Genomic DNA, 23,117 nt, shown 5'->3' with positions numbered 1-23,117 from the left:
TAATTCTAGCTCCTTATTTATCATATTCCTTCTCTTACAAAAATCAACAGGAATGGCAGCATCAAAGAGGTGACAAAACCACTGTGATATTTGTGAAAAGAGGAGAGGGGGTCCAGGACTCTCTTGATGGATATATGAAGTGTTTATGGACTGCTTGAATATTATGAAGTCAAGAATTTTTTTGGCAACACGTGAAATGAATGCCTTTTATCAGAAAGAGTCTAGGATTCAAGTCCCACTTTGCCTTTGACCTGTCGTGTTCACACACATAAGTTTCTTAATCTATTTGGAACTGTCAAATTTTTTTTTAATGGAAACTAGGATTAGATTATCTATCAAGTCCGTTCCAAGTCGTGAAGTCCTGTGAACCTACAATTCTGAGGAATAAGACAGCTTTTTTTTTTTAAATTTTAAGGACTTTCTATAAAACAATTATAACATGTTGCTGAAGGATCCAATCTTTAAAGTCTTAGTGGGTGAGTGGATCTAGAAGGTGAAAAGTGAAACATAGGACTCCTTGGGTAGCTCTGTTTCTCAGATGCCGGAGGAAATTTGGAGTGGTCACGTGGGGCTGCTGGCTTTGGTAGTTCAGTTTTTGGTTCATGAGGATTTCCACTTTCTGCCCTCAGATCTCTGCTGTCTGAAGCACACGAGGGTCTGTACTACCTGGAAGTGCACTCTGGGGGACAGGTGGGAGGCAGCCCAAGCCCAGGACCGCAAGACAACTGTACGTTCAAGGTGGGTTCTAAGGATGGAGGAATGTGAGGGGGAATCTGAGGGGATGCTTGTGCTGTCAGCAAGCAAGTTATAAGTCAGCCAGAGACTGCGTTGCCAGGGTGAGAAGAAAGGGGGATGGTAGTTGTGGGGTTTCTGAGACGATACCATCGAAAGTCAAGTATGGAGCACTTGTATGTCAGGCTCCGTGCTTTATGTACATTAATTCGATGCTCCCAACAATTTTATGGGGTAGCTATTCATTATCCTGGTTCTGCAGACGAGTGACTTGATGCTCAGGGAGATGAAATAATGTGCCCATATCATCAATAATTTTATCTATGTCATCCAGGTACTAAATGGCAGAACTAGGATTTTTTAAAATTAGTTTAATTTTTAATTTTTTATTGACATATGATGTCCTGTCAGTTTCAGGTGTATATCATAGGGATTTGACATTTTTATACATTACAGAATGATCCCCATGATAAGTTTAGGTTGACACCTGTCATCATACAGAGTTATTACAATATTATTAAGTATATTTCCTCTGCTGGTGGGAATGTAAATTAGTGCAGCCACTGTGGAAAACAGCAAGGAGGTTCCTCAAAAAATTAAAAATAGAAATATGATCCAGCAATTTCACTTCTGGATATATATGTGATGAAAATGAAAACACCAATTTGAAGAGATATATGCTCCCCTATGTTTATTATTTACAATAGCCACAATATGGAAGGAGCCCTAGTGTCCATCGGTAGATGAATGGATAAAGAAGATGGGGTGTATGTACACAATGGAATGTTACTCGGCCATAAAAAAGAATAAGTCTTACCATTAGTGACCACATGGACGGAATGAGATGGTCTTGTGCCAAATGAAAGGAGTCAGATAGAGAAAGACCAATACCGTATGATTTCACTTACATGTGGAATCTAAAAGAACTAAGATTTGAACCTGCATTAGATTCTGCTTTTTTTTAAATTTTATTTATTTGTCACAGAGAGAGAGGGAGAACAAGCAGGGGAAACTGCAGAGGGAGGGGGAGAAGCAGACTCCCAGCTGAACAATGAGCCCTATACAGGACACGATCCCAGACCCCTGGGATCACAACCTGAGCTGAAGGCAGACGCTTAACCAACTGAGCCACCCAGACATCCCCCCTGTGTTGGATTCTAAATCTTCATCTAAACTGAAGCCCATGAGGAGCCGCGAAGATTGTCATTGGTCAATGTTTCATTTCATAGCTGCAATTCTCCTAAGTCTCAGTAGCAAGAAGGGACCCAAGCTCTACCTTGCCCTCTGCTTTGTGCTTGATTCCTGCCCTTCTTTCCAATCCTAGATTGAAAGGGCATTTGCTGGTGGCATTCTCCTTCAAGTGCAGAGCTAAAGGGAAGCAGAGAGAGGGAGAGTTTGTGAGTTAATGCCTAACTTATGTTAGAGAAGCAATATGCATATTTGGTCTTAATTTTATGTTTGGTTCAGCCTATTGTCCATTTCAGGTTAGTTTTCCACTGATCTCTGAAAGGGTGGGCCCTAGACTTTTCATAAAAGGCTGAGGTTTGACAGAGCTCTTCGTCATGGTTCTTCCCACAGGGTGCCTCCGCCAAAGAGCTGTTCACAAAAGTCTTAGTCATTAATTAATGCTCCTTTAGCACAAGACGTCATCTCCTACATTCATCCCTGTTCAGTCCACATTTTTATACAGGCAATTCATTGACAAATTTGGAATTTGCTGTCAGTTCACATTTAACAAATTGTTTCTCACTCCCAGAGAGTCTTGTTTTCTGGAATTTTGCTTCTGTACATATGCAGCGGAAAGAAAAAAAAAGATCATTCTTTCTTATTAAGCCCCGCACCCCCACCTCTCCACTGTTTCTGTGACTGCGACAGAAGACGGGTGGCCAAGCACCCTCCCTGATCACCATGCTGTTTTTGGTTTTGATGTTCCTTTCACCCCGGATAGTAGTGTTCCTACTTATTAAAGATCGGAAAGGAGGGCAAGGGGAGAGAGGAGAAGCACTCCCTAAAATTGCACATTAAAGAAAACAAGTCCTTGAGTGCTTCGCCTAGCTTGGCGAGTTGATGAAAAATCACCAGGGGACGCAGTTAATGAGAGGCATTCCAAGCTAAATAAAACACGGTGTGTCTCTGTTTTGGGACTGGGACTGGGGGAACCGTGAGTATTAAAAATTAATTCCATCTCGCCAGTCCACTTCAAAGAGCCCGCTGCAGGCGCTGACAGGTTTGAACAACTCACAGAAGGTTTATCAAGCAGCTGGTGGCTGTGGCTTCACTCTCCTAATCCTCTGCGTTTCCTCTCTCCCATCTTGCTGCCGCTGACCTCGCTGGGGCTCAGGGATCAGCACGCAGGAAGCTTGATTTGAAAGCTCATTAATTTTTCACTTTGTCATGTCTCTAGCTTGCTGGGTGAGCGGGACCTGTTTTCCTTAGAAATGTACCATTGTTATGTCGTGTCAGCTCAGAGGGACTCACAAGGGAGACTTTGTGGGCTTTAACTCTGAGCCGCCCCACCATGCCAAGGAACAGGAGGGAGTGATCGAGGAGTCACTCTGTTGCCCCCGCGTTTCTGGTGGAAGGCTCACAGACTGAGTGGTAGATCTGACATGGCAAGCTGGAAACCAGAGGCGTGTTTCCTGATTTGGTTTGGACTCGATTGTTCTTGCGCCTCCGTTTCTAACGTCAATGAGAAGGAGCAGTAACCACTGCTCTACTCATGAGGCTCCTAGGATATACTTTCAATGGAAATGACATTGGTACGGAGGTCGCCCAGTGAGGGGTGAAAGCTGGGGTGTGGGAGGAAGCTGAGAAACCAGGGTAGGGAGTCCATGTTTGGCAGGTGTGTGTGGAATTGCATTAATCCTTATCTTTTGGTGAGATTAGAGCCAGTTCCCAATTGGTGAGGTCACAACATTCTTACCTTGACCTCCTGACTGTACATACTTTCTGTGACCTGTTCTTTGACTTTCTCCTTTAGAAAGAAGGAAACTAGCCTCGATGGCAGGCTGTACAGCCATGTGGATCAATGCCTAAACCCCATACCTGCCAAGCCACTGTCAGCTTTGTTGAAATGTCATGGGCTTTCCCTCTGCTCAGGGCAGTCAATGAACAATGGAGTTATTCTTTGCTGATAGTCTCCCTGAGAAGGTGGACCCCTGGAATGCTGGAAGCAGACCAAGCAAAACAATCTGCTCTCATTGGATTTGCAAGTAGGAAGCAGTGTAGTTTATGGGGAATGAAGGTGGTCTAGGCGTCCAGAGGAGTTTGGGGGTGAGGGTGGCAGGAGGGGGAGACCTGGTCTCTTCCTGAGTGTCATTAGCTCGTGGGTCAAACCTTGGCCTGGTCAGTCCATCCTTCTGCTTCTCTGTTTGTTCACACCGGCCCTGGCCATGAAATGCACTAATCTTGGGCTAACCCAGATGCTTATAGGTGAGATGGAATTCCTGGAGTTGTCTTTTTCTCTCCTCTATTTCCAGGCACCAGATCAACCTTCTCACAGCAGGCCGCTCTATTCATTCACAAAAATTTGAATGTCTTCTCTATCCCAGGCTGTGCACAAGGATATGACCACGACTGAGTCCAGCATCGTCCCTGCCTTTCTGGAGCTTATAATTAGCAGATAATGTGCTTTGGGGGAGGGAGCATAGAAAGATGGTTTGGAGTTCCATGACCAGGCTTTCCTCTCTCCCATCAGTGCTGTTTCCTCCTTCTCAAAGAGTAAGGTTGCTTCCCATTCCTTGAATCATTTGAATAATTTTTCTCCCAATAGGCACCATCCATTTTCCCAAAAAACACATCACTTGTGTGCCTACCCAACTTCCAGTTTTTTGTAGCTTGCTAATTCCTGCCTAGATGTTGGCTGATAATAATTTAAGTTGCAATTCTTTCAATCTAAGTAAGGAAATTCTTGTCTAGAAAAATTAAAAAATCCTTCAAGATTCCAAGATACCAAGTTACAATAATGGAATTCTCAAGCCTGGCCTACCTACCTTTCTTTCTGGTAAAGTGTGTTCCTGGGTATGACAAGTGAGCAGGTGGAAAGAGACTTGCCAAAGTTTGGACAATATGGTGCAGGGCAGAGAGCTATGTGACCTTGATAAAATTCCTTTTACTTCCTGTATGGAAGAACTATAATAATATCTGTCACCTCTGCTTCGCAGATAGATTACAGGGATAAAAAGAAATAGGTGTAAGTTGATTTGAGGAAATGTAAGCATTTACCAACTTAACTAATATTCGATGCCGAATGACTTTTGCTTCTTGTTTGCGGTTGTGATATGCTAATGAAATTCTCCCTTGTGATGACCTTTCCTGAACAGTTTTCCAGAGGGCAGACACCCATTGTTTACCAAGTTACACCACCAAGTGGGGTTCCAGGTAAGAAATCTCCTGTTGAAATAGGAATAATTATGGATCCCTTTGCCAAAGCTATTGCAAACTCTTCTACCCACATGGGTGCTCTCTGTAAATGGGAGCACTGAGCGTCTTCTCTGATGCTGTTTTGAAAATAAGTGCCAATCTCTGGTTTATTTTTGACTGGGTTTGGTTTCACCTCTGGGCACTTTTGCTCTGTTACTTCACTGGTAACCAAAGAAATCCAAACATGAAAAAAGAAAGAGGCCAGTAAAATCAAACCAGGTACTGCCAGAGAATGGTGGAAGTAGAAATCCTCCTTGCTCTCAACTTTATAATCATCCATATCATTGCAAACCTTTATGGAATCTTACTGAGAGCCAGGCTATGTTCTAAGCTTTTGGCATGTATTATCTTCTTAGATCCTCGTAAGAACCTGATGACATAGGGACTAGTACTAATCTCATTTGCAGATGAGGAAATTCTCATTTCCTTAACCTAAAAGGTTAAGAAGCTTGCTTAAAGTCAGCTAGTGGGTGTACAGCCAGGATTTGGACTCAGACAGGCAGAATCCAAAGTGGGCAGGTATATCCAGCGTTTTGTTCTGTGCTGAGTGGTGGTGTTACCTACCACATGGAAGGCCAGGGGCTAGAAGGGAAGAAGAGAGAGAAAGCTGAGATTTACATGAAAGAAGGGACTGCAGCTAAGAAATAGGTTCAAGAATTGCTAAGCCTGCCTGACAAGTAAGTACTATAAGTACAGCTAGGATTATATAGAAGTTGCTGTCTGATTCTTGGCAAATTCCTATGTCTATTTCATGTTTTTCCTTTGTTCAGGCTTTCCAGATGGTATAATTATGGGAATACAAGTTGCTAAATGTTTATATGTAGTTGTGTCTAAATGCATAAACTGATCTAGTTTTAAATGGCTTGACTGCTCAAGAATGTCAAAATGACTATCTGAGTTGCTGGAAAGTGTTTGTACTTTGTGTGTGTGTGTGTATGTGTGTGTGTAGACATAGAGCATGTATGCATGTATTTATATGATATCCTGAAGAATATGAATCTGGCATGTTTTTATTAATGCAGGTTATTCAGAGATCTGTACCTTTCCATTTGTCTGAATAATCAAGGCATGATCATGTTTTATTAAAATGAGATGTTGTCTGAAAAATCAGATACGGACGTTTCGGTCCCTGCTGTTCTGGTGTTAGAAAGCTCTTGTTTCGATGGCAGAAGTCCACAGGGTGAGGGCTGAGAAAGGAGCCTGCCATCAGAGGTGTGAAATGGGATGTTGGCTCACCCAGATCTGTCAGGCCCGTTTCTCCCACCAAGTATGAGTGCCGCACACTGTCTCCTTCACCTTCTGGGGGAATGATTGGTGGCTGGCCTGGGTGGAGTGGAGTGGTCCCTCCAGGCAGGATCCATGCAGCGGCATCTTTGAAATCACTTTCCAGACAATTACTCTCATTTCATTTCGGAAGCCTGCCCAGAGTGGCAGCCAGGGAGATGGGGGAGGTGGTGGGGACAGGAGAGATGATGTTCCAAGAGCAGTTGAATTTCTGTCTGTGGTTAACAGTCCTTCACTATGACGCAGAATTGCCTGGCATCATGGGTAGGCTTAGCCATTTCTCAGCCTCTGTTGGACTGCTTTGTTTAGGAACAAGACAAAAACTCACAGAATTCCCAATTTCTATAACTTGTTACCAATTTTTAAAATTGTGGCCATCAGAGCTAGGAATCAATAATTTAGCTCTATTAAAACGAAGGGAAATTATTTTGCCAGGTGTTGATAGGAGCAGAGAACTGCAGACTCTAGGCTTCCTTGTGTCTGTGACCTTTGTCTAAGGCATTAGGTTCCCTCCCTTTCTACCCATTCACTGCACAGCGGCTCTCAGGCTTCCTGGAGGGTTCCCATGGTTTCACTGCCAGTCATCCAATGACCGCATCTGAAAGCATCTCATATTAATACTACACAAACACAGTCGGAAGGGAACAACTTCTTGGTAACGTTCTTTTGTGACTTTGAGTGTGGCCGTGAAGAGATTCCAAGTCCTCTGCATTCAGTGACCTCCTGAGTCCCATAGGTGCTCTTTTCTTTTCCATCTTTGAGGTTTTACTCATTAACCAAAAAGCCTCTCTCGTCTCTTAACATCATTTGTGGTGCTACAAGATCACAGCGCAGATGGTTAAATTCTCTGATTATTTGGAAGGCACACTTTGCCAGGTCATGGGGTTGTCTGGTAGCTTTAACTACATCACCTCGCTATGGGGTGTTTGCTTAAACTTGGCCTCATGTAGTTGCACAGAGCTGAGTTTAGGTGTTTTCAACGATGGAAGAAATCAGCTCTTGTCACATCCGGGAGGGGCCCCCAAACTCTTTGAGAAAGAGTTACATCAGATTCCATTCTCACCTCTTGTGAGCAGAGCGGGTGGGGGCAGTACCGAGAGTGCACCTTGCTGAGAGGGGATTGCTGATGCCTGCACTTCTTCTTGCACTTGAACTCAAAAGAGGAGAGTATTAAGGAAATGTTTGCTACCCGGTGGAAATCCCTGTGAGTCACATAGAGGAGCTCAGCAGCAGAAGTCATCCGTTTGTCAGTGGGCAAGGCAGACACCAACTGTTTGCAGATCCCCAATCTGCCCTGTCTTTGAACATGAGCGTATTGGTTGAATGAATGAGATGTGCCGTTGCCCATCCTTCAAGCCGTAATTCTGTTCCATTTCATCCCCTCCTTTCGTAGTTCCCATCCTTTTGAGTCATCCTTGACATTTATCTTTTGTACTCTGAGATAAGGAAAAAAGATTAATATCCTGAATACCCGTCCAGATTGCGGGATAGATACCTCCTGGTTTGCCATATTAGCAAGCGTCCAGAGGAAAGTGAAACGTGGAGCCCCCCAACGCACATTGTCCTTAAGTCCCATGTTAGGTGGATGGTCTACATACAGCCAAGAGAGTAGAACAAGGCAGCATGTGGAAACCGACCCCTTCCTCCTGAAAGCCTCATACTTCATGGGACTGTGAGGAAGACCTGTTATTGCTTCTGTGCTCCATGCATAGATGATTAAGTCTGATTGCAGTAATTGGTTATTTTAACCTTTCTAACGTGTAGTATTGATCACTGGATCATATTTGGGGCTCCTTTCCTGTTGCACGGTTTGTAAAAAAGCATTAATATTCTGACTCATGACCAGTTTGGCCATATTAAATAGATGTAACCAAAAAGAAATAGTTTATAATTTACGGTTGGAGCTAAGTGTATTAAATTTTTAACAAATCTTCTTAAAACAGGAAAACTAATACACGTGTATGGCTGGATTATCACTGGAAGATCAGAAACCTTTGATTTTGATGCTGCGTACATTGATAGGTAAGCATGTGTTCGTTTCGGTGTTGAACTAGTTACAAATATGCTGGGTTGCTTCCTGAGACCAGCTTCCCCGAGAGCAATAAATTGTGAGCAGTTGGCACAGAATTGCTGTTTTCCTCTTTGCAGTTTATGGTCCCTGGTGAGCTGGGCTTCAGCAAACTTTGTTAATGTAATTGCAACTGGTCGATTAAGTTGGTCCATTTATTTACTGACAACTAGTCACTCTGGGCTCAGCGTGAATCGTGCTGTAATTGCATCTGTGGGTTTTCTTTTTCGATTCTTACCCTTCTCCCCCTTGTTTCTCAGGCTGAAATAAATTTTTTATAAAATGGCGTGTGAACCCAAAAGACCATTATAACTTCTTTGGTTGGTCGGTATGCGTTCGTACAGTTAGAAATTCTATTAGTGAGATCAGAGGAAGATGCGGGAGAAGGTACTGAGAGCCGTTGAGTTTTACTGTTTTCTGGGAATGATTGGGGTGGCCAACATGACTTTACCAGAGACTCTTGAAACAGAAAGTGTTACTATTAAATCATGTGTGCTAGGGAAAGAGGAGAACCAGAGGGAAAGTGTTGGAGTTGTAGTCTTTGGGGGAAGCTCTATGCAGCTGACTATACAACATCTGAGGTAGTTACAGCGAGGATCGATGAGGTAGAAGGAACATAGTCTAAACTATAGTTGAGCAGATTCTCAATACTGTTTCTGATTTTCCTCGTACTCCTAGAAGGGATGGGGGTATCCGCCTCTGAACTGTTTCCTCTCTGTGATTCCGTCCTAGCTTAGAGGACATGATCTGGCTGCTCTCAGGATCTACATTTCCGGCATGAAGTCATGGTCAACTTGTCCTGAAATGAAATGATTCTTTCTGTGGAGGCTAGAAGCCCCAAGTGTATCCTTAATAATATGCCACCTTCACTGCTTGGTCCCATGTCAGCTTGGGTCTGGGATACAGCATTTGAAAGGGGGAAGAAAGGCATACATTCCACGGTGGTTCTGGGTAGACCCAATAAAGCCAAGACATGGTGGACGTGATGAAGATTTGGGGGAAAAGAGAAACACTCCTTCTGCAGTGTGAAAGTGAGGACAATGAAACAGTGCTATACACTCCTACCTGCAGGCTGAGAATTGATTCAACAGCTCCTCAGGGGACAGGCTCAGCCACCTGTAGAGTGTCCCATAAAACCAGAGGAGAATGCTCATAACCATGTTTCTCGTGAGTTTTGCCAGGAATGTTTACAGGGAGCCTAACACTATTGTCTCATGTCTTTCTCCCCCCATTTTTTTTTTTTTTTTTATCCAGCCCATTGATCTTGGAAGCTCCAGGAGGCAAATGGGTCACAGCCTGCTCTCTTGTAAACAGGCAGACAGGAAGCCGGTGAGTGTCTTTCCTGCCTACATACATGCTTTATGTTCTTCCATGTGGGTTTCTCTCTCTCTCTCTCTCACACACACACGTGCATGCTCAGGCACACACATCTATTTTTTAATATAGATCACCCATAACTGCTGACTGCCTTATTTTTAGACTTACTGGAAAATACATGGTAATTGATTCAAAATGCAAATTGAAGTGGATTCTGAAACTGTTCTTGAAAACAAATAGCTAATACTAAGTGCTCGTTCTAGGCCAGGCCCTGCTCTAACACTTCTTTATTTAGGTTACCCAATATCCTTGTGAGGACAAATGGTTCTTAGTCTCACTTTATAGATGAGGAAACTGAGGCACAGAGGGGTCCAGTAACTTGCCCAAGGCCTTGCAAAGAGAAAGTGGCAGAGCTGGAATGAGTACCTGGGCTGACTAGCCAGCCTCCAACTTCATGCTTTTAACTACTCCACTATAATGACCAGCCAATGGGAAAACAACAACAACAACAACAACAACTAAAACAACTAAAATTTGTTTGTTTGTTTATGTATTACAATGAATTTTTAAAATGAGTGTCTACATACTTACGGTTTAGCTAACCAACATTTTGCTGGATTTTCACTTCACTCATGATTGAGTAGATTTAACCTTCCCTTGAGGCCATCACAAGAATTATACTCTACGGCTTAGTTTTTTAGGACGGGTATTTTGTAGAGCCGAACTCTATAATGTAGTTACTTCCTGGTGTCTTCAGTTTGTTTGCTCAGGATCCTTCTTTATTAGGTTGACATTTTTTTTTTCCAAAATTTTTATTTAAATTCTAGTTAATTAACATATAGTGTAATACTGGTTTTGGGAGGAGAATTTCATGATTCATCACTTACATATAACACCCAGTGCTCAACACAAGTGCCCTTCTTAATACTCAACACCCATTGAGCCCATCCCCCACCCACCTCCCCTCCAGCAACCCTCAGTTTGTTGTATAGTTAAGAGTCTCTTATGGCTTGCTTCCTTCTCTTTTTTTTCCCCCTTCCCCTGTGTTCATCTGTTTTGTTTCTTAAATTCCACATATGGGTGAGATCACCTGGTATTTATCTTTCTCTGACTGACTTATTTTGCTTAGCATAATACACTGTAGCTCCATCCACACTGTGGCAAATGGCAAGATTTCTTTCTTTTTTATGGCTGAATAATATTTCATTTTATATATATTCCATATATTCCATATATATATATATATATATCACATCTTCTTTATCCATTCATCAGTCAGTGGACACTTGGGCTCTTTCCATACTTTGGCTGGTTGTTGATAATGCTGGTATAAACACTGGGGTGCACATGCCCCTTTGAATCACTATTTTTGCATCTTTTGGGTAAATACCTAGTAGTGCAATTACTGGGTCATAGGGTAGCTCTATTTTCAACTTTTTGAGGAACGTCCATACTGTTTTCCAGAGTGGCTGCACCAGCTTGCATTCCCACCAACAGTGTAAGAGGGTTCCCCTTTCTCCTCATCCTCACCAACATCTATTGTTTCCTGTGGTGTTAATTTTAGCCATTCTGACAGGTGTGAGGTGATATCTCAATGTGGTTTTGATTTGTATTTCCCTGATGACATGTGATGTTGAACATCTTTTCATGTGTCTATTGGCCATCTGGATGTCTTCTTCGGAAAAATGTTTATTCATGTCTTCTGCCCATTTCTTAACTGGATTATTTGTTCTTTGGATGTTGAGTTTGAGAAGTTCTTTATAGATTTTGGATACTAACCCTTTATCAGATATGTCATTTATAAATATCTTCTCCCATTCTGTAGGGGGTTCACACTTAATAATAGGGTTTTTTTTTTTTTTTTTTTTTTTGATAAGAGTTTTGCTGTCCTTGTAAAGGTTTTGGAAAGAATGGAAAGGTCTGAAGAGAGGTTACGAGTGAGTAAATTTTGTCTCTCACACTGTGTTTGACTGCTAGCATATGTATTGATGAGAACTCTAGTTAGTACTATTCTACATATTTGCTCCAATGAATTCATTATGCCTTCAGTATCTGCCAATTTCACTGACTAAACTGGCCTTTTATTTTATTTATTTTTTTTACTTTACTGGCTAAAGAGTCAGAACTTCTGAACTGAGTTGTCTGGTAATTCTCACGTCAGGTTTTGGTTTTTTCTCTAGCTATCCTCTTCAGGAAGACCATGGTCTTGGGACTCTGCAGTGTCGTGTGGAAGGCAACTACATCGGTGTGTTCAAGAAGCAACATAAGTTGAACGTCTTATCTGTTTCTTTTTCTGTATCAGAAAAATACTGTTTCAAGAATTGGTTCTCACAAGGATGATAATAGTAACTACCATGTATTGAGAACTGCTTAAAAAGCTATATGAAACAGCTCAGGTAGAAACTAATTTAATCCTCACAGTGAGTGGATTGGTGAGGTTGCTGAAATTATTTTCACTTTGTATATATTATTAAATATATATATTATATATAGAATATACTGCATATATTATATACATTTATTTATATATTTATATATTATGTGTGTGTGCATATATATATAAAATTTTATATATAAAATTTTATATATAAAATTATGTGTATATATATATATACTTACAGAGCATATATATGTGTGTGTGTGTATATATATATATATATAAAATTTTAACTTTATATAGGTGAGAAATTTGCAGGTAGCAACCAGTGCAGCTGGATTTACCATGTTAAGTGTAATTATAACTGCCATGTGCTACCACATTTATCCTTTTACTGTTGGAAGTCAACAGTGATGGTGCTGAGTCTCAGAGGTGTTTATTTTGGGCACTGTTAAAGAAATTACAGGTGTAGGTGGTAACTTGGTGATATCTGGAGTCCTTGGGTTTAAGGTAGCAATGGCCTGGTCCCGGTGATACATGCAGACTCCTGTGTTAATGTCTGTTTCTTTTTGTTACAGGCTCCCAGAATGTTAGTTTCTCAGTATTTAACAAAGGAAAGTAAGTAACTGGAAACAAGCAAATTTATCATCACCTTATATTATTGAGCTCTTTCTTGTCTTGCTTATTTTTTTGAATCTTTTATAATGGAAAATTCCAGATACATAGGAACGGAATAGTATAATGAAACCGCCTGTACCCACTTGATTTCTTTTACTTAGGTGAATATAATTGTGTCCTACACACTCGTCTTGAGGTAATGTAAATGTTTCAGTGCAATGATAGGATAAAATTGTGAGAATTAGGTCTTAAGTAATCTCATAATGCTGTCAGTTTAAAACAGTACATTGTTCTATGAAATGCATTGTACCATTCCAGGAAATGCCTTCTTCAAGATGGAAAGGATCCAAATTTCATAGAGTTTTGGAGAGTAAATAATGATTCTGAGTGGTTTCTGCATGCCTCACCTATGTTCTGACACCGTATAATTTGTCAGGGGTTTTCCTTAAAAGCATACTCTCTAGTTGATATTCATCCCATTGTGGTGATAGTGACACATCAGCTCACAGCCCCAGGTATGGAGGCTCTCTCTCTCTCTCTCGAATTTAGTGAGGAATAACACCAATATCTATTGAGAATCAACCATAGGCCGGCTCCTTACCAGGCCCTTTCACATTCATCTTTCCCTAACTTGTGATGCTCTGTAAGTAGGTATTATTATAAAAAACTTTTGAAATCACAAAACACAGGTTGCCCCATTGGTATCGTTCTCTACTCATCAAAGGAAGCTGGTATCCAAACTGTACTAGAGATCAGAGGAGGTTGGTCCCCAATCTTCATTTTAGACAGCCGATTTAAGAAATGGAATCTCGAGTGCTTTTTTCATCTAAAACAGAACTTTGTCTTGGAAGGTCCATGGTACACAAGAATGCATGGCTGGTCAGTGCTAAACTGGACCTTTTCCTCTACCAGACATACTCAGGTACTATTGCCCTTCTCCCTGAACTCCTCACTCCCACCCTCATGCCTCGCGCCATGTTGGATCCTCCTTCCCTTTCTCCTGGCGCCATTTGTCTATAACCATGAGCACCTGAAGCCATCCTCATAATGATGGGTGACCCTGGGGTTTGGGATGAGAAGCAGTTGCTTGTGTGAGTGTCAGCTTTCACTGCTATATTAAAAGAGACTCAGTCATAGACTTTATACAAAGTTTGTGGATATAAACAGAATGAAAGAAAGGAGGTCATCCTTGTTCTATGTTCTGAGAAATAACAGAAATGGGGTGGCCCCGAGAAGTACAAAAGTGTGTCTTTCCAGTTACTTGAACACCACCTCTGAGCATTCGTCCAACAATTTATGACTTGCTGATATTGGTGTTCAACTATGGTGTGGCTACCCCAACCTCCGTGCTAAAAAATGAATGCTGACAATTGGAAACTTGCATGAAATTGTGAACCCAATTCGGCAGTAGGAAGTTGACCACTAAAGAAGGGTGCTTAGATCTGAGTCTCGACAGCGATCATAAAACTGCTGAAGATGTGTCCGTGAGGTAGGAGCACATTCCTGGGGCAGCAGGATTGACCTTTGGCAAAAGTGCAAGAAATTGCGTAGGCGGTGAGGCAAATGCCATTCACTCTCTAGATAGTCTCATTGTGTAAAAAGCTGAATTGCGACCTCGCCTTTATTTTCTTGAAGCAGTGTAACTAGTCTCTTTGGGAGTCAGTTTGAAGACGTGCCCGCGGGGGTGGTGAGAGTGAGGGCCGAGAGAAGCGTGGCTGGGGCTTGCTGAGTGTTTTACATGAGATCACAATATTTATTTAATTCAACTATGAGACAGACAGTGCTAGTCTCATTTTACAGATGAAGAAACAGACCAGAAAGGCAAAGAAACCAAAGGTTTCAGTGCTAGAAAATGCAGATCCAGTTCGAAATTTTATGCACATAAACAATATAATGGAATGTGCACTCTCCTGGCCACCTGACCCCAAGCTTTCCTGTGAGTGTGGCTAACACTGTTGAACCCTGAATGCCACACAGGCTGACAGGTATCTCCAAGCACATAGCTATTTCACGTTTTTGGCACCAATGTCTTCTTGGGATGAGGACTCTCAGGCCAGAACTTTCTCAGAGCAGAGGAGGCTATGGGAGGGGGGATGTGGACAGTGACATTTTGTGGACAATGACAGAGAGCTCCCAGAAGAGCTCCCTGAGGACTGGCATTCAATTACCTGTTGAGTTTGGTTAAGTCATTTAGGCTTTCTGAGCTGTAATTAAATATTGTAAACTGGACAAAATGGTGTCTGTCCTAACTCCAAAAGCTGTCAAGAAAGGGAGTTGAGCAAGAGTCTTGGGATTCATCTACAATTTTCCTCCCTTCTCATCTCTAACCCATTCATTTACCAGTTTCTGTTGGTTTTACCTCCTGTTGGTTTCTTGATATGGTTGTAGATTACTCATTGCAATTAGACCTCCCATCGATCTCTTAAAGATGATGTATCCACTCTATCTCTAAAACCACTGCCTCAATTCAGAGCCCCATCATCTCTTGCCCGGCCTGCCACAATGGTCCCCAGGGGCCCCGATTTGCCATCTGTCCCCTGCTGGTCCGCGCTCAACATTGCCACCACCATGCCCTACACCAAACACACACCTTATGCCTCTCCCTCTAACCCTGCTGGCCACCCACTATAGGAAATGGTACCAGGTACCAGACTCTGGTCTCCTCCTTGTCTGCTTCTCCTGCTCCATCTTTCCCTCTTATATTCCAGCAACACTGAAATGGACTTGAAACTCAACTTCTCTCCACACTCAGTCTATCACTTGCTTTATTTAAACACCCTTTCCCCCCTCTCTCTCCTTCACTTGGCCAGTTCTTTTTTTTTTTTTTTTAAGATTTTATTTATTTATTTGACACAGAGAGAGACAGCCAGCGAGAGAGGGAACACAAGCAAGGGGAGTGGGAGAGGAAAAAGCAGGCTCATCGTGGAGGAGCCTGATGTGGGGCTCGATCCCATAACGCCGGGATCACGCCCTGAGCCGAAGGCAAACGCTTAACCGCTGTGCCACCCAGGCGCCCCCACTTGGCCAGTTCTAACTCATGCTTTAAGATTCTGCTCAGGAGTCATTTCTAGAAATTTCGTTCTACTCCACCAGACCCTCACTCTATTCCTAAACCTCCCCTGTGCACTTTCCTGCGCACTCTCTAATGTCAGTAGCCCAGGATGTCATAGTTGCACTGTTTCCTGGGCAGCAGCATTATGTAAGAAATGCCCTGATAAACTCCATAACCATTCATGATTAGCTTCTTTGTATCTTCAGTTTATTGGAGAACACAACTCCTCTTTTCCCTGGAGGGAATGGAACTTAGAACTGTCAAAGTTGGATCAGAGGAGAGGAAAGGAGAGGAAAGGACCAGAAAATCTTATATTCTGGGGGATATGTGGCATATGACAGTGGGTCTTTGAAGCAGTCAGGAGACAGCATGGAAGAACAGGTTCAAGGTGGTGAGTGCACACAGCGGGAGGACCCTGCAGCAGGGGAGGAGGGCAAGGCTCCTGAAGACGGTGGTGGGATTCATTCTTTTGCTTAGTGCAAACTGCAGACTCATATGGGTGACCGAGGCCTTGCTTGGTGCATCCAAAGTTGATTCCTGTATAATGTATAACCTACTATTCTGTCACTTATAAATTGAGTACTTGAGGTCTGGTGACAGATTTCTTAAGAAAGCATCATGGTATGTAGGGATTTCTGTTGATAGTGTGAGTGACTGAGTTCAGTCACTTTCCAATATTGATCCTATATATATATTATACATATTGTTAGAGATGAGTCCTTATATGTATTTTAAATGACTATTACTAGAAAAATTTGCATCCGTTGCTCATCTTAGAAAAGTTCAAGTGAAGAATACATTACTGATAGCCTTCTATTATTATATTATTATCTAGGTCACATTCTGGTCTATATTCGGAAGCTTACTTTTTTTTTTTCCCTTTTCTTTTGCAGAAATACTTTCAGTGTTTCCAGAAACTGGGAGCCTTGGGGGAAGAACAGACATCACAATTACAGGAGACTTCTTTGACAATCCTGCCCAGGTTACCATAGCAGGTAACTAAGGTGAAAGGGCTGAAAATAGTTCCTAGTTTTAAATGCCATAGGAGATTATGAATCTCTTACAGCATGGAGAGACTGGGGGAAGCAGTTTTTGCCTCTTACAACTCTTGCCACGCTGCCCTGTTTCGTTGAGACCGGGTGGGGTTGCAGTCCTGAGAAACAGGGTGTTCTGTGGACACACTCGTAATTCATGGGCAATTCCCTCAGGGGTCCTCATCCTGGGAATGAAGAGAAGGGAAAAGTACAGCTGCCTCTTGACAAAGGTCTACTCCTACTGAAAGGCAACCTCCTCCCCACCCTCCCTGCTTAGCCCTTTCTATAAGATGGAGTGGACACTCATTTGCTATGCAGATTCTTCTGGAATGACCTCTTGGCTAATCCTTTTGTGGGACTCTTCTAGGACCTTTTGTCCTGCCAGGTGGGAGGCTTCTCCAGTTGGCGACACCAAGGATGCAGGAAAATGTCCTCATCATCTCATGTCATACTTATCCTCCCATGCTCAGCTGAGTGGTTGGGCGCATTCTCAGTGAATGGCATTGCTTTGCCTGGTTTTCTTTCTGATTACTATAAGCTGCCCTATGTCCCGTTGCCCTGTGCTCTTTCTTTCCTGGCCCCCTTCATTTGGGGGGACAGTGTTTGCTATGTTATCCACATCCAGTTCGTTGCCTTCGAAGAGGAGCCTGTGTACTTCAGTGTAGCCGTGTTGTCCTGCCATTTCATCTGTATGCCTATTTCTCTCTCTCTCTGTCTTTACCCATTTATCTAATTTGACAAATTCTCCTCAGGCATTCCATGTGATATTAGACACGTGTCTCCCAGGAAGATTGAGTGCACCACTAGGGCTCCGGGAAAAGGTGCGAGGCTCACTGCTCCTCAGGCAGGTAAGGCAGTCATCACCACGGCTGTTCAATGAACTCCAGTTATGACCGTGAGGGACTGGGAAGTAGAAATGAGTGCTGTCTCAGCTGTTTGACCGGTTAGCTCAGTGAACTCTGGGCCTGGGATACCACAGTCAGGTCTTTCCTTTCAGAGAGGCCCTTAGTTTTGTTCCAATGTTTTGGGACACTGCACTTCTAGTCCCCAGCAGACGAATGGCCAGTGGGGTTCAGGGGAGACCTGACCTAGAAAGCATAATGGCAGTCAAGACATCATTGTAGCTACTGGTGGAAATGCCTAAGCTGCCGCCCTCCGCACTGTGGGTCGGTTGGGAGCCCATTGTCTAAGAAGACCAGAGCATTGGAGAGTCCTCCCCTGTGCTCATAATGACAGCAGCAGGCAAGGCCAGAGAGTGGGGCACAGTGGGGTGCATGTAAATGCCATTTCTTCTTCCCTGTGGGCGGCTGCCTGCTTCTTTGGGAATTCAGGATGTGTTGTACCTCAAGTTTATGCTGGAAGTAGGCAGAAATGAGGGAGACAAGAAACAGGCTCGACTTGTTCTTTTCTGCAGATGAAAAGCGCAGCCCTGGAGCACTTCTCTGGAAGCTCAGGTGTAGTTGGGGACTGAGGGCAGTTGGTGCGTTACAGAGCCTGGAGCCACGGGCTGCCGTCTGTACTCCTCACCTGCCCCACAGGGGCTGACTTCATGGTTCAGCTACAGACAGTGAGCTCAACTCCAGAAGCTCCGCGCTCACAGGGCAAGTAACCCAGCGGGGGGAGAAGCCTTTCTCAAGAAAGGCCATTCAGGTGTGAAAACGCATGCAAAGCTTTGGCTGGGGCGTTCTCCAGGTCCCAGATCTGCCATTTTTACGCAGGGAGACCTCCCATCCAGCCAACAAAACTACTGAAGCAGGTGATAGAGAGAATGTGTGTTTCCTGTCAGGAAATAGAGAGCTGCCCCTCTTCGCGTGGTTCCTGCCTTAGCTACTTGGGTAATGGATGGTAGGATAATTTCCTGAATGCAGCTGTTCCTGGGAGTTAACGTCCTTTATGAAGACCTTCTGCCGTTTCTTCTATGAAAGGAGGGCAAATTACTACGTAAAGCAGTGATGGTCCGTGGTCCACAGGGGATGTTTGGCAACAGCTGGTTGGCACATCAGAAATGGTAGGGGTGGTGCGGCTGGCCTCTCCTGAGGGGAGGTCAGGGGGGCCCCGAACATCTTTCCATGCACAGCACAGGCATCAAGACAGCTCTCCAGTAATCCAAGTACTATATTAAAATATGCTCTTATTTTTCTGCTTGTTCCTTATCTATTTCCTTTTTTTTTTTAAAGATTTTATTGATTTATTTGACAGAGAGATAGAGACAGCCAGCGAGAGAGGGAACACAGCAGGGGGAGTAGGAGAGGAAGAAGCAGGCTCCCAGCGGAGGAGCCCGATGTGGGACTCAATCCTGAAACACTGGGATCACGCCCTGAGCTGAAGGCAGACGCTTAATGACTTTGCTACCCAGGCGCNCCCCCTTTTTTTTTTTTTTTTTTTTTGGATTTCACAAGGAACAACAATACTAGTTTGAAATAGTAATAGTTACCCCCGTGACCCTTTATTGAATACTTACTATATTTCAGCCTCTTTGTGTATATATTTTAAGCTCCCTTAGTCTTTTTTTTCTTTTTTGCCAGCATTATCAAATTGACTCATTTTCCCCCCTAGCCTTATTTAGATACAATTGACATGTAACTCCATCTCCCTTAGTCTTTGGTGCATGCTCTCTGTTTATTGTCCCTGTTTGATGCACGAGAAAAGGAAGGCAGTAAGCAGTTTGCTCAAAGCTGCACGTGCAGGAAGTGGCAGTGCTGGAATCCGAATCCACAGGGGATGATTCCCTAGCTGTACCCTCAGTCCGAGTTAGCATGCAGTATTGATGGTGTCAGGGTTTGCTTAATATGAAACATAAATTATGGGGCGCCTGGGTGGCACAGCGGTTAAGCGTCTGCCTTCGGCTCAGGGCGTGATCCCGGCGTTATGGGATCGAGCCCCACATCAGGCTCCTCCGCTATGAGCCTGCTTCTTCCTCTCCCACTCCCCCTGCTTGTGTTCCCTCTCTCACTGGCTGTCTCTATCTCTGTCGAATAAATAAATAAAATCTTTAAAAAAAATATGAAACATAAGTTAATAAGTACAATATCATTGAAAATATCATGTACTGGCAGCACACCACAAAATTTGTTCCACGTGTGAGTCCACAAATTGGAGCCACGACATGTGAAAAATTTAAGGATTGCTGATTTTCTGGGAAAGAGGGGTTGTAAGCAATAGAATTCCCAGGCCAAACTCGACCTTAAAACATACTGAGGGGACATCTGGATGGCTCGGTCGGTTAAGCGTCTGCCTTCGGCTCAGGTCATGGTCTCGGGGTCCTGGAATCCAATCCTGCATCTGAATCCCTGCTCAGTGGGGAGTCTGCTTCTCCCTCTCTCTCTGCCCCTCTCCCCAGCTCGTGAGCTCTCTCTCTCTCTCAATAACTAAATAAAATCTTAAAAGAAAAAGATACCTAAGTTCACTACTGAACAAGAGAAGTCAGTGCACACGATTATGTTGTCCTCCTTTATTCAATCACAGCAGTTGTTTGCTCTGTCAGTTCTCCACATGACGGGCTTCTCTTGCCCTGGCACTCCCATTAGAAGGGGCTCCTACCCTTCTGTGGTCCCCTGAAAAGATTTCCCCTTACTGCTCCTTATCAAGTATCTCTTTCCAAGAGGCCCAGTCCTACACTATGCAATATTTTCTGCTTTCAGAACATTTGTATTATCTGTAGAACCTCTCACATGACTACTCCGTCTGGATCTCCATTGACTTACCATTGTAGATATCTGGATCACCTTCAGTCTGTTATCTGAGGTAAAGTAGTTCCCCAGTTTGGGGACGAATGTCCTCCGATGTTTATGAGGCGTGCATGTCTTACAGGCAACCGAGGGCTTCTGTTTGAAGTTGGAGATGCTGTCGAGGGCTTGGATCTCACCTCAGCCACCCCTGGGTACCGGTGGCAGATTGTCCCTAATGCCAGTTCACCATATGGATTTTGGTCAAAAGAAGGGCAGCCCTTCAGGTATGCTGTAGGAAAAGTGGAGTTCCCATCAAAAATGTCTTTACTGGCCTAGGTGAGACCAGGAGACAACAAGCCATGAGATTCCCAGGGGAAAAATTTGAACAGCTGCTGATTCAACAGCAGTTTGACCACTGTTCTCAACCAGTGTCGGTCATGCTAGTACAACAAGCCTTTTATAGGTGCACATGAACTTTTGATCAATTGGTAAAATTTATGTTTTCTACAAGTTGGTTTACAGTCTGCTTTGGGAGATGACTATTAATTGGAACACTGAGCTGGATAAGCCAGGGGACTTGGTAGAGAGCAGGGTAAAACTTGCTGTAGGTACGTGGCTAAGACGTGAAACCAACGCCAAAGAAAGAAGCAAGAATATGCCTTTCGGTCATTTGAAACAAGCACCCAGTGTCAAAGGTCAACCCAATGGCTGGCACATAGCAGGGGAAGCTATTGTGGTCTCCAAGAGACGTTTTCTGTAGCAGCAATGGCAGTGTGATTATGGTTTTCCTATTAGTGTTGTTCTGAGTATTTTTAATCCCTTCAAGGACATGGCCAAAATGTCTAGTTTTCTTAAGTGGTCTTAAAAATACAAAAAGTTGAGAATTGCTTAGACACACTGTTTCCTTCATGTGCCCTCAGCGTATATACAGAGGGATGGATTCTTTACTGTGTGATGGATCTCTCTTCTCCTTTCAAACCTCTTCTCAAAGAGGTTGGTCATGACCCCTGAATGTGAATTCCAGCCATTCCGTGACTTCCTCCAAGGATTTGGCCATTTAAAATTTCAACTCAATTGTGGAATGAAAGACTTTGTTCCCGTTCAGGGAATTTCAGACATCAAAGAAGCCAAGGAGGGAAGAAAATCTGTGAACAGAAAAGAGTAGTCTCTATTGTCCCAGAAGTCTAACTAACTAGGTATTTAACCACCAATGTATAGTTTCAAAGTGGCAATCGTTGTGGTCCCTTGTGGCACCTAATGATACATCTTTATCATGGTTTTTGAGAAACATCAATGATGTTCAAAGGAAAACCTTTCAGCTATGTTCAGTGTGTGGGGGAGTGTTAGGGAGAGAGTCAGACCCCCTCAAAACACAAAAGGGCATTTTGGCTGTATGGTACCACCTGCAGGGAATGTCTCTTTAACTGCCATTTGGAAGGGCTACAAACCAGAGTAACTCTTTTCATCCTCTCTGTCCTTCAGTTCTTTAAAATTTAAAAATTTTAAATTAAAAGATTAGACTATTTATTGATTAATTGATAAATTGTTGTATTGATGGACCTTTAAAATAGTTATTTTCAAATGATTTTCAGAAAATATTCTTGATATTTATTGAGATAGTTTAATCATTTACTTAGCCAGATCTGTCTCTAATACTAAGGTCACTGGAATTGATCTTAAACATTAAAAAAATGTAGTTATATTTTTAAAATGTTTCATAAAATTGCCTGCATTCTCCTTTGAAGTTGTAGGATGTGTCTTTTAATTTGAAATTGTTGACACATTTGACTGACTTTTCTCTGTGGGCCAGAGTATTTTTAATTGGAAAAATACTCTCCGTAGGTATTGAGGTGTCTGGTAAGCTCAGAGCAAATCACCACGCCCCTCTTTTTGTGAGATAACGTTTAATTAGTAAGCCTTCAAACGATTAAAAACTATTTACTGATCACGTACATTCCACACGACATTGTGCTCAGTATCCAGAAGTCTAGAAGGTGGAGAGCAAGGTCACGATCTTGAGGAATGGCCGGCCTTGTCATATGCACGTGTGGCTACAGAGCAAGGTCGGACAGCACGTACTGACATTCCTCAGCATAGCCAGGGTGTCTCCCAATCTTCTGATTCAGTTCAACTGATGTGTATTGACTTACTGCCATGTTCCAGGCCTTCGAAGACATTAGTTCATGAGAAGCAACAACTGAGGAAGCATTTATAGGTCTAGTTTGTAGGTGAGGAACCATAGTCCCCGATAGGTAAAGTGTTTTTCTAATGTTATATGACTATCAAGTAGCAGAACTAGGCTCTGAATTTTTCTGATTTCAGGTCTTGTGATTTCTCTGTAAGTCTGCCTGTGCCACATTATGGCACATATCCTTCTTCACCCATAGGAATATGATATTTTAAAAGACACAGCAGTCTGTGAAACCCCACATAAACACCTGCTTCTGTGAAGTTCATGTCTACCATAAGGGAGATAAAGTAGAAGCTTCTCTTAATGTCACTTGGGGCCATTGCAAGTCTATCCCTTTACTCCCTTCATAAGGAA

At 43.0% G+C, this 23,117-nt stretch overlaps 1 protein-coding gene across 1 annotated transcript in view; it reads left to right on the top strand.

The window, feature by feature from the left end:
- The window catches only part of PKHD1 (PKHD1 ciliary IPT domain containing fibrocystin/polyductin), a 431,701-nt gene that overhangs the window by 4,135 nt on the left and 404,449 nt on the right, over nucleotides 1–23,117 (top strand). The window contains 10 exon segments of the mRNA XM_040643571.1: nucleotides 630–738; nucleotides 5,055–5,112; nucleotides 8,382–8,460; nucleotides 9,761–9,835; nucleotides 12,004–12,068; nucleotides 12,779–12,818; nucleotides 13,670–13,740; nucleotides 16,764–16,865; nucleotides 17,657–17,752; nucleotides 20,715–20,856. Coding sequence (XP_040499505.1) covers nucleotides 630–738; nucleotides 5,055–5,112; nucleotides 8,382–8,460; nucleotides 9,761–9,835; nucleotides 12,004–12,068; nucleotides 12,779–12,818; nucleotides 13,670–13,740; nucleotides 16,764–16,865; nucleotides 17,657–17,752; nucleotides 20,715–20,856 — 837 coding nt within the window.

Source organism: Ursus maritimus, unplaced genomic scaffold, assembly GCF_017311325.1.
Source record: "Ursus maritimus isolate PB19 unplaced genomic scaffold, ASM1731132v1 scaffold_29, whole genome shotgun sequence".
Classification (NCBI taxonomy): Eukaryota; Metazoa; Chordata; class Mammalia; order Carnivora; family Ursidae; genus Ursus; species Ursus maritimus.
This window is presented reverse-complemented; position numbering and strand designations above follow the sequence as displayed.